The following is a 12,208-nucleotide window of genomic DNA, read 5'->3' as shown; positions in this document are numbered from 1 at the left end:
CTAATGTAACTGTAAATATGCTGTGCAAGGTGGAACTCACTAAAAATGTGGAATATTGTTTACTAAAATAAAACACGAAGAACAGCAATACTTATTTTTCTAATATTCCTTTTTTTGTTCTAAAGCAAGGACCATGAATGTATGCAGTCATGAGGTTACTGTTCCTAATTACAAGAAGTACATTTCAAGACTTCGGTATATGAAAAAATCAAACGAAAAAAACAAGATTATATTAAAATATTTAAATATATATTTTAAATAGATTTCACTTATCCTGTCTTTATTAAACAGTAAAGTATAAAGGCAAACTTTATTTGTGGCATAAAACATAATTTTTATAAATTTGTATTTCTACTTCCATGTTGGCTGCTATAGATCTTTATTCTGCAGAAACTTTAACAGAAAACTATTTAAGGCTACTAGATGATGATATTTCATAGTGAAATCAGTAGAGAAAGCCACTGCTGAGCGAAGAAATATGGAATATATTGGTACAATGGTTAAATTAAGGAATATTCGACTGGAACATAATATTTATAGTAGGATAGAGAGCTGGTTGAAGGATAGATTACAAAAAATGGTGGTAAATGGAACATTTTCTAATTAGACCAGTGTTATTAGTGGCCCTTTGCCTTTTAACTTGTTTACTAATGATCTGGTGGAGGGCATTGAAAGTACTGTTTCTATTTTCAGTGCTGGGCCAAGTTGGCCAGGCGCCCTAGGAAACCCAACTGACCACGCTGGCCCAACTCATGTGAACAAGCACGAGGTCTGAAGAAGCACGAACGAGTGTGCACACATGCCGGGGAGGCGCACACGTGTGGAAGAGCGCACATGCTGAATTTCTCCTGCAGTTGGGGGGCCACTAGGGGTTGTTCATTTCTCATTCTGTAACACTTGTTTGTTTATATTATAATTACTTTATTATATACCACTGGGTAACTTGCTGGCATTATTTAAATAAATGATGGTGATGAGAAACTTTTTTTGTTGTTTTTTTTCAATTCAGTTCTTACTTGATATCCCAAATATAAATGTATGTGTCAATGGAGCTGGTGACCAGTACATCTGGTTCATACACAGACCAGTCCAGATCGCTGCAAGATTAAAGAGAAAACAAGATCCGTTATTAAGGAAAAGCCAAATTTAGACATCTACTAATTTAAAGATATTAAAACAAAACAGAAATATTTCCTTTTAGTTTATTAGCATTCAGTAGCATTTTATGTGCTACTTTCTATAATTTCAAGCACAAAATGGTGGTTACTGACCTTGTTTTTATTCTTAAGGTGGTCATACATACTTGGATATGGTTGGCCAGTTTGTCCAATTTAGGTCATACTAGCTAACCATCTGGGTATATATTAACATTAATGAGGGCCCAGTAATCCAGCAAACCTTGTGGATTATGGGCCCTAACATCCATTTCCATGAGTGAGAGGAAAGGAAGTCAAGGAGGGCCATATTTATACAGCTCCTCTTTACTTCCTGCTATGTGATCCTTGTGGCGGTTGGCCCCAATGAACAGAACAATAGAAAAGTGGCCACATGTTTATGATATCAGTCTGTTATGTCCACAGGCTAATTGGCCAGATACCTTGAAGGTCAGCCTGTGTATGGAAAACTTTAATTTTACATTTTGTTGCTTAACTCTTTAGATGGCCATAACATAGGGAGATCTGTCAGTTTGGCGAAGTCGCCAAATAAGCAGATCTCCCTCAGATATGCCCACCTTGAGCTGGGCTATATTGGGCTGAACTGATTGTGGACCCTAGGGCCCAACGATTGGATCACAATGAAAAGAATAAGTGCGGTCAGATTGAGGACCACATTAACAAACCAATACTGTCTTCGATCAGATGGGATTTTTAAACTAACTTTCGCCCAAAAATCAGGAAAGCCCGTTGGAGGGCCCATACACTGCCCAATAAGCTTCAGAATTAATCTGTCGGGCAGCTTATATCTGTCCTTGTATGATTCATCTTCTAAATTGCCCTAGAAACTTAATAACAGTTAAAAACCCAGGCCTGAGAATCCTTCAAAAAAATATATCAAACCTGATAACTCGCGTGTGACCTTGCAAGGATGTGTTTATATCCCCAGTGCCATCCTTCCACTGATAAAGGTCTACACGTTGGTTACTCTGCAATGGTAAGAAAATTACAATCACCACTAGGTCAGGCAAACAGTTATCAAATAACCTACCTAATGTTCTGCTTTTTGCGAACAATCGAACAATTGGAAGCCTACCGTACATCAAATAATTTGGTGTATAATTATCATTCAGATTTAAACAAATGTGACTGCAGGAGAATCTCATTCAGTACCCTGTGCTTTGCAAGATGGGCCTCTCAGTTTTCTCTTAAGGGCTTTAGCAGACTGGCAGATTCAGGGAGATTTAGTCGCCTGGCGACTAATCGTCTCTTCTTCGGGGGGGAACTGCCTTCGCCCTGCTAAAATTAAAAATCGCCTCGCGGTGCTTCGATTTCGAGCTTTCGAGTTTTCTTCAGGCAACTTTGGAAATCGAAATGCTGCAAGTGCATTGACACAGGCGATTTTTCATTTTAGCAGGCGGAAGGCAGTTCGTCGATTAGTCGCCAGGTGACAATCTCCCCGAATCTGCCTGTGTGCTAAAGCCCTAATACAAATGGCAGATTATGCCTTACATACCAGTTATGGTAAATTGCATGCATAAAAATGCTTAATTATCGAATGGGGATGTGTTAATAAAGGCAATAACATCACTTACGGAAGCAGCAAAGAAGTGAGCACAACTTTCATGGGGGTTCCACTGAACAGTACCAATATCCCATTTACTTTGCCGAGAAATCTTTCGGTGGCCATCTGTTGGAGTGTCTAAATTCACAATATAAAGAAAGCGCCTCCTGAAAAGAATACATAATATGAAACTTATTTTTTTTTAATCTTTATCCTTGTTTTGAAGTAAGGTAGCCCTGACAAGATGTGAGGTTAAGTATTCATTATGGAAGTATAGTTTTCCTTTAAAGTATGGCCACAAACCCATAAAGTCCTAAAAAACATGCCAAAACAGCAGTTTACATAGGAAGTAAAGGGGGTTGTAAAGTGATAGTATTAAATATTGCTAGAAATACTATATAATATATCCTGAAATTACTGCATCATTCCAGAGGTTTAGAAGTTCAATAACATTAATGTTCCAGGCCTTTTTTTAGAGTAGAGCTTGTTCAGAGGGCACTGGGCTGCTGCTGAGAAGCTAAAATTAGGAGTAGAAGGAAATGATGCAGAAAATAGGCTGCAATCAATCACAAAAGTTGATCCTACAGGAATGATTACAGTATTAAATTCTGTAGCATAATACAATTTGCTACAGAACCTAAATTAATGACTTAAAGGGCATGTCAACCCAAAATTCTTATAAAAGAAAAAAACATAATTCTAATATACATTTATTAAAACGTTTCAGTGTTTTTTTTAAGTTATTTGTAAAAACAATTGCTATTGAAAGCAGCATTTGTTTAAAGGGGAACTATCGCAAAAATGAAACTTTAGTAGAAGCTTCATCATACTGATCAAGAAGTTTTATTAATATAATCAATTAAAAAGTCTGTACAGTTTCTGAAATAATCAAGTTTTATCTTCACTATCCATCTGTTTCTCTTCATTCTGTCTTCTTGCAGGAGTTGGGTGTCAGATATTCAGTTTGATTCAATATATCTTACAGGGCCTAGAAGATGAATTAGAGCTCACTCTATTAAAATCATCACACATCACGTCTCTCTACATGCAGGATTTGTGCAAAAGGCAGTTATTTTGTTAAATTTTGTTTGTACGGGAATCCATTATTTGAATGAGATATATTAGATCTTACCGTCAATAAATATTGGATACCCAACTCCTGCAAGAAGACAGAATGAAGAGAAACAATGCAGAATATTTGATTGTATTTAGAAAGTTTCTAATTTTATATGTATGACAAATCTTATATTAATTTTTTTTATTTTCGTTATAGTTCCCCTTTAATTCCTGGTTGTTACTTTTTAGACAATGTTGCAAAATCGGAGTTCCCCGGCACAGACAGGTCTGTTAATCAGCTGCATTGTCTTACATTGTATCAGTCTGAGTCACCAGTACAAAGAACAGAAAGGGAAAGAAAGACCTTTCAATAGCAGTACATAAACAAATAATATAAAAACCATAGAAAATGTGTAATGTATATATACTATACATTACATATATATATACGTTTATTAGAATTATGGCTTCTTTTAGTACGCAACAGATAAGAAGAAATTGAGAATTGTGTAATATTTTATTCAATCAAAATAAGACTACGACTGTTGTGCAGCACACATTATATAGCTCATGCAGCATCAATCTATTTTTTAACTGTACATGTTCATACAAGATGGTTACAAGCAAATGTAAAATACAGAGAAAAAAAACCAAACACTTCTTATTTAGAAATTCTGGGCAAACTGCCATCTAATGACTATGTAAAGCATTTTCTGACACTTGTTTCATAATGTTAAATTGATAGCTGCACATTAAAAAGTTTATGGCAGTTGGCATTCCATGGATATAAAACGGTTTTAGAGGAACACCAAATCAAGTCATTCAGACATGTAAATAAAAAATGCTATCTAAATCTACAGAATAATAGTATGTATAAAAAAAGTAGTAGTCCTAAAGCAAAGACTGGAGGTTTATAGGTATCTTTTAAAAACTGCCCTGTAGTCACCAAACACATGGCAAGATTAATTATTCTGATAGACTCGAGGTTTGCACTGTTGCAAGAGTGAAAAACAATATGAAATGTGACTGCCCTTAGAGTGTCATGTAATAAGCAAAGCATAGGCCAAGCTTGAAGTCCAATAAGAGTGACCTTTTTTATGGGGGGATGCTTATTTAAAGTCTTTCATATAATTTTAAATGTAGCAGAGACACTGTTGTAACCATATTTATTGGTTTAAACCTGAACAAAACACAAAGGCTCCATCAACTATGAAATGTGGGTCTGTGCTCTTAGGAGCCTACTCTACTCCAGTAGAGTACTTCAGCAGCAAGTATTTAATTCATTTATCCTCTTACTGCACAAAATCTCTACAATTAAAGCAGTGTCACTGAATTTGACTGTGAAAATCTGTACAATAACATTAAAATTTGAAGTTGGGCAGTGTGATTCAACCCTGTGGCACAACATGTGCGGTCTAATTCCACACCATCCAGTAGGACAGCAATGAAATCATAATGATCAATGATTATACTGCACCAGAATAAGATAGAAAGCAAGCGTTCTGCAGGAATAACACGGATTAAAGAGACATAGTGCTCAAAAAGAACCCTATGCACCGAATCCAGGATTTTCAGCAGGATTCGGCTGAACCGAATCCTAATTTGCATATGCAAAGTAAGGACGGGGAGGGAAAGCACATAACTTTTTGTCACAAAACAAGTAAACATTGTTTTTCCCTTCCCACCCCTAATTTGCATAAGCAAATTAGGATTCGGATTTGGTTCGGTATTTGGCAGGAGTCTTTTGTGAAGGATTCTGGTGTTCAACCGAATCCAAAATAGTGGATTTGTTGCATCCCTAACTAATAGCAAATAAAGCTAAAGTTTACCATACAGCTCAACTTACTGTTTACATTCTGGAACTAAATAAAAAGCAGTATATATTTATTGATTACAAGAGGTCTGTACAGGATCACGTGCACACTCAGGCCCTTTACCAAATGGTTCCGCTCGGTGCACGGCTCCTAAGGGAGATGGCCCTCCCAATCTCAATGTGAAAAGCAATACAGGCTGGCACACAAAGCGATTCAAACCGGGGTTTCGGGGGCGTCCCGCCTTCGTTAGGTGACAACCCAGCTCTGAGCAAAAGTTAACAGATGAGAGTTCATTGCAAAGGTGCACACGAAGGGCCTGTCATCGCCCGGCAGGAAATCCCCTCTTCCACAGGCGATGAAGTGTCCGACAATACCTGCCCCTTCACATGAGTTGTATTCACTGCACATAAAACTCATATGTCGTGATCCTGGGTAATTGTTAAAAAAAATTCTCCTTCCGCATTTTCAGACAATTACCTAGGACCACTGCATGTAATGTGTCTTAATTTGCTTCATCGCTTGCGGGAGAGGGGCCCTAATTCAGGCACAAGAAAATCACTGTATTTGAAAACAGAATAATCTTAATGATAACATCAGGAGCTGATGGGGGTATGCAGGGCTGGACTGTAATCTGTAGCTGCTGGCAAATGCCAGGACTGGCATCCAACTGGCGGCCCACGGGCCGACCCCCCCTTCTGTGGCCCCCCACATGCTGTGTCTGCTTTCTATATGTAAACTTTAAAAAGGTATAACTACAGAGATTAACTGGCCCCTGCATTGATTAAACCTCAAATTCAGACTAATCCCCTGTATTGTTCACACCAGAGACCCAGATTGAAACTGCCCACATTGTTCACACCTTATTTAAAATGCTAATGGAGCACCAGCACTGTGTCACTGTATGTAGTACATATTAGAATGATAGCTTTCCCTGTCTCCTGCTGTGTTCTGCCATTGTCTGCTTGCCCAGTGCTGCTTGTGTGTGCACCATTCTCTGCTTACTCAGTGTAGCTTGTGTGTGCCATTCTCTGCTTGCCAAGTGCTGCTTGTGTGTGCCAGTCTCTGCTTGCCCAGTGCTGCATGTGTGTGCCATTCTCTGCTTGCCCAGTGCTGCATGTGTGTCATTCTCTGCTTGCCCAGTGCTGCTTGCGTGTGCCATTCTCTGCTTGCCCAGTGCTGCCTGTGTGCCATTTTCTGCTTGCCCAGTGCTGCTTGTGCGTGCCATTCTTTGCTTGCCCAGTTCAGCTTGTGTTTGCCATTCTCTGCTTGCCCAGTGCTGCTTGTGTGTGCCATTCTCTTCTTGCCCAGTGCTGCTTGTGTGTGCCATTTTCTGCTTGCCGAGTGCTGCTTGTGTGTGCCATTCTCTGATTGCCCAGTGCTGCCTGTGTGTGCTATTCTCTGCTTGCCCAGTGCTGCTTGTGTGTGCCATTCTCTGCTTGCCCTACGCTACCTGTGGAATGTAAGCCTGTTAGGGGTTTGTTCTTGGGGTTTGTTAGCATTTGGAAATTGTTGTTAAGGGCCCCTAAGGTGTTTAATCATGTGTTGGGGGTTGTTCTATTATCCACAGGGGAGGATGAGGTATATGGATTTAAAGGTATGTTTCAACATGACTTAAATTTTTCACATATGAGTGATTTCCCTGCAGTGAGCACCAGCCATTTGGTTTTTTTGGTGTGCTACCACAGTTAATGTGGAAATTATCTTGAAAGTTCTTGTGGTAACATGGGTGTGGTTTACAGTGGGTTTAAAAGGGGGAGTGGCCAACACTGACTTCTATAATCGGCCCTCCACCATTTAGGCCAGTAAAATTTTGGCCCTCTGTACCACAGAAGTTGGACAGCACTGACATACATGGTCACTAATTATTTCTAGGGTTGCCACATTTTTCTCCAGTTTTGGAGAGATGCAGGGCAATGATGGGCAGGTAGTGGGTGATCAGGGGCAGGGAGTGTCAGATGGGAAGAAGGTGGGTCAGTTACGATGGGAGCTGCTTGCTATGAAGAGCCAACCAAACACATTAAAAGTATGTGCTGCTACAGAAAACTTTGGGAAAGAGGGGGAATAACAAATTTACAAGCAATTACATTGCTAGAACATATGTAATACAAGTTCCAGAAATAGCAGGTGATTTACCAGCTAGGTAAGCCTAATGTGGCCTGTGGGGGACTATTTGGGCTTCTTTGTACTTGAAATGCCAGGGCCTATTTTGGATTTCAGTCTGGACCAAGGGGTGTGTATTCTGATAGGGAAAATAAAAGTAGTGCTGTCAGAATAACAGACCAAATACTGGTTCTTATAGTCAATATTGTAACACAGGAGTGTCCATACTTTACTAACGTGAGGTCTACTTTTAGTGACGATGTCCCATTATGATCTGGAAATTAGCAGTTTGGCACGCACTCAGCAGGACTCCAGGTAGCGGTAAAAAAACTCTTTACTTTATTGCACAAACATGTATCGTCCCATTATGATCTACATCCATAAAATCATTGTTAGCATTCTGTTAATATTACTTAAATATTGATTTATGAGAAAATGTATATTGCTATTTTTAAGAAACAACTATTTCTTGTGTAACCTTGACATAAATTTCTGAATGAAAAGCATGAAATAGGAAGGTGATTTAGACAAGCTGTCTATACTGAACACAAAAGGTCTACTGGTAGATCCCGATCTACCATTTGGGCACCACTGTCCATTAACTCTGATAAGTGTCCCATTGTGCAAAGGTCCCCTTGTCATTGTTACTGGCAAAAACTAGCCTGTAAGTGCTAGTGTTAGGCAATTTATACATATATAGATCTATAAAACAAACAAACTATTGCAATGCTGTCTCAATTCATTCTGTAAGAATGTTTAGCACTGAATAATCAGCACAGTGCTATACAAATAAATGCATAAATAAACTACACACACAATTGTATTTCCTGTAAACAAACTCACCCAGAGAGTACAGCAAGCTGTCCATGGCAGTCCACTGACATAGCAGTTGCCTATAAAAAATATCAAACATACACAAGTTATGAATCTATACATAATACATACATTCAAAGCATATAATATGGGTTAATTTCTTTTTGCTTCTTTGAGAGTACTGAAGGAATGTACAGAAATATAAGTAGGAAGCCAAGTGATGTCAATAGTTAGGATAGTAACAGGAATAACCCTCTATAGAGGAATTGATGGACCCAGATTGAAATTCAATAAGGTGAGATTTGGAGTGAATTCTTATGGACAGGTCATCCATTCTGGACAGTTGAGTGCTCAGATAATGCTAATCCAAGCAAAGAAAGACTATACATACTCCATGAAGGAACTGTCTGGGTTTGAATCCAATCCATCTCAAAACCCCAGAAAAGCAGTTTCATTCACTAGAGCACATATTTATCTACACATATATTACATATTTATATATATTGCAATGTTTTGTCATCCCAGCCATTTATCACTCTGAGAGATGGGGACGAAAGACTGCAATTCTCACCTACATTCAGAATGGAAAAATACTCTGAGGAGAAACTGTCTGGTGAGTTAGAATCCAATCCAACTCAGAGACCACATTTTTTTTTAATATATGCGTGTGCGTTTATTTATCTATATAGTTTGACCCCAGTGAGGGTCGAAACGTCAATCTAAATAAAGTTCTTTTTTTATTTGCAAAAGTCCATAGAGTGCAATAGCATTTTTGCAAACTTTATATATTACTTCTGTTAGCACCAGGGCATTATCCCCTCTAAGGTGTGTGCAGCAGTCTCAGGGACTATCTATACTGTATATATATATCTCCCCATTTGCCATTACCTTTAAACTCATAGTTTCTTCCTTTTAGAACTAGGTATATACAATATTATCACATAAAATGTATTTGAAAAAGGTTGAAAATTACTTGTAACTGTATTTTATTTTCCGGTTTTATATCATACCGTATATACTCGCATATAAGCCGAGTTTTTCAGCACTGAAAATGTGCTGAAAAAGTCTACCTCGGCTTATACGCGAGTCTCTCCCCTGCTGCTGCGTGCTCGTGCCCAGTATCAGACAAGCCGCTCTCCTTCTGGTGACGTCACGAGCGCCATTATTGCGCGGCGGCTTCTGGGATCTCAGTACGCTGAGGGTGAAAAGGTACTTAAAAACAAAGCTCAACCGCTGGCTGCTCAGGGCAGAGTTTTGCGGAAGAAATGAGTCAGTCAATGATTCCAAGCAGCGTCCCACGCCAGAGAGAGACGAGATTGAGCTGCAGATAGAATGCGGTCCCAGGCATCCACCAGCGCTAACTGAATGGGAGCGCGGGAGTGTGACGTGGATTGTAGTTTAGCAGCCTCCGGAGAAAGGAAGCGCCTAGCGCAAAATGCTCCGGACCCCAAGTAAAAATGTGCTTTACCCCGTCACGGTGAGGTGAGTTCCAGCTAATGGGAGGCGGGGCGCGTTCTAATTGACTAATTGGCAGCCATTCCTGTTCTACATTTAGGCACCTGTTACTATTGCAAGTACAAGTACACTCTACATTGTCTGCTCACTGTCTGTACAGGCTCCTCTGCTATTTAGGGGATTTAGTCATGCATGTACTGGAACATTCCTATGTCGGACAGACCTCTAGTCACATGTGCTCAGTCACTAGCCCAGTGTCCAGCTGGTTCCTTTCAGTCTCACTCATCTAAAGTGAATTACTGATAAGCCACCCACCCAGCACCCTTATTCTACAATCAGCCCCTTCACCAAACATTCGTATTCATTCTATCAGCCAGTCAGCCCCTCCATCATGTATTCTTATTCATTCTATCAGCCAATCAGCCCCTCCATCATGTATTCTTATATATTCTATCAGCCCCTCCATCATGTACAAAGGTAATTCCTTTGTATGCGCTGAGCACTGACACATGCGCAAATGTCACATAAGCAGCCTAATTAACCTGAAACAGCACCTTCTATACTTGCGCGTGTCAGTGCTCAGCGCATAGGGAGGGGGGAGCAGCTTTAAGTAAAATGTAGCTGTGCAGGCAAAAGTGTAGTATAGGCTTATACACGAGTCAATACAGGTTCCCAGTTTTCCTAGGTAAAATTAGGTACCTCGGCTTATACGCGGGTCGGCTTATACACGAGTATATACGGTACATTTATATTGTTCCATGTGACACTTTTTTTTTTTTTACCAAAAGTCCAATATACTGCAACACACTGCAAATTGTATAATAATCAAAAGTGTACTTTATTGGCTTAAATGTGAGCAGACATGCGGCAACGTTTCAGGGCTCAAAGGACCCTTTCTCAAGCCTTTCTCACTTTTTTTTTTTTACCAACACGTTTTTTATTGTTTTCACACAAACATATCATATACATAACAGTGATGTCATGCAACAGGTAAACCTCTGTGTTCCTCTTTCCCCCTCCTCTCCTTGTGTGACTGCCTGGTGCTGGTTAGAGAGGTCTCTCCCACAGTATAATCAGGAAAATTAGCAACACTCGATGGCTAGTATATTGGCGTTAACTCCTGCGTGTTTATTGCGTCAGTAATGTAGCGTTTCAGGGGGCGTGCCCCTTCGTCAGACATGTCGCCCCGAAACATTACATCACTGTCGCAATAAACACGCAGGGGTTAACCTGCTACACTAACCATTGAGAGTTGGTAATTTTCCTGATTATACAATAGGTAAAAACATAACATGGGGTAAGGGGGAAGGGTACTTGTTTCCCTTTTTGGATTTTGTAGTTTATTTAGTCCAGATCGAGACGTTCTTGTTTCAACCATGGCCCCCATACTTTTTTGTATTTAGCTAGGTTTTCCCTCATGCATTTACAAAGATTTTACTTCATTCTCATCAGTCCCTGCCCCAGTGTAATTTAAAATCTCAGGTGTACACGTGTTAAAGATGCCACGTGGCCGGTAAAATGTATAGCATATGCTATTGATATGGAAAATAGATAAAAATATATGCAGGCCAGAACCTACATGCACTAGTCACTTTTCAGGAGGAGCCAATAAGCCTGCTTGTATAATCTTGGAACATGGGAGGAACGTAAAGAAACAGGACAAGGAAAATATTGAAATGAATTCTACACTAAAAACTAGTTTGTTTTAGTTTTTAAAGGAGACAAGCAACGTGACTCTCGATATAATTGAATATATGGTCAATAATGTGACAATTTAATAAGATGGCCTCCTGACTATCCAGACAACAACAGTGGCTGTAATTAGAACGCCAGGCAGTATATACTGTGTAATTGAGCTGCTTTTTATAGGTGTAATATCGTACGAGTATTTTTAATCGCCACAAAGCCAATACAGCGATGTCAATACAGCCTTCCCAATTCTACTTCCCCTGACAGCTAACAAGTGACTCAAGCGTCAGGCGTCTACCACTGCGCATGCGCAAACCCTTCCCTTCTATCGGCTGTTTTTTCTGCTGGTTAAAGCAGCAGTTTATAAAGACGAGAAAAGTCGATATCTACAATGAAGCCGCAGCTGCTACATTCTTTCAACTCACCTGCGAGTCCCGAAACTCTACCACCACGTTCTCGCTGCTCCAGTGAGCCGCCATCTTTCCCTACTTACCAGGCGGCCGCACTAACAACAACAACGTCTGACATCATGACGTCCTTGTCACCGAGCAACACCTTAACGC

The 12,208-nt window shown here is 39.8% G+C and overlaps 1 protein-coding gene across 3 annotated transcripts in view; it reads right to left on the bottom strand.

Annotated features, from left to right (window-relative positions):
• Positions 1-12,208, bottom strand: part of wdr59.L (WD repeat domain 59 L homeolog) — a 54,889-nt gene extending 42,681 nt beyond the window's left edge. For all 3 annotated transcript variants that reach the window (XR_005966983.1, XM_018258065.2, XM_018258066.2), the window contains exons 1-5: positions 12,071-12,208; positions 8,532-8,581; positions 2,750-2,885; positions 2,058-2,143; positions 1,017-1,097 (exon numbers count right to left, since the gene is read on the bottom strand). Coding sequence is in view for 2 of the 3 variants with exons in the window: in XM_018258065.2 (XP_018113554.1) it covers positions 1,017-1,097; positions 2,058-2,143; positions 2,750-2,885; positions 8,532-8,581; positions 12,071-12,124 (407 nt within the window). In the remaining variant the exon portion in view is untranslated. The remainder of the gene's footprint in view (positions 1-1,016; positions 1,098-2,057; positions 2,144-2,749; positions 2,886-8,531; positions 8,582-12,070) is intronic.

The sequence above is a fragment of the Xenopus laevis genome, chromosome 4L (assembly GCF_017654675.1).
Source record: "Xenopus laevis strain J_2021 chromosome 4L, Xenopus_laevis_v10.1, whole genome shotgun sequence".
NCBI lineage: Eukaryota > Metazoa > Chordata > Amphibia > Anura > Pipidae > Xenopus > Xenopus laevis.
This window is presented reverse-complemented; position numbering and strand designations above follow the sequence as displayed.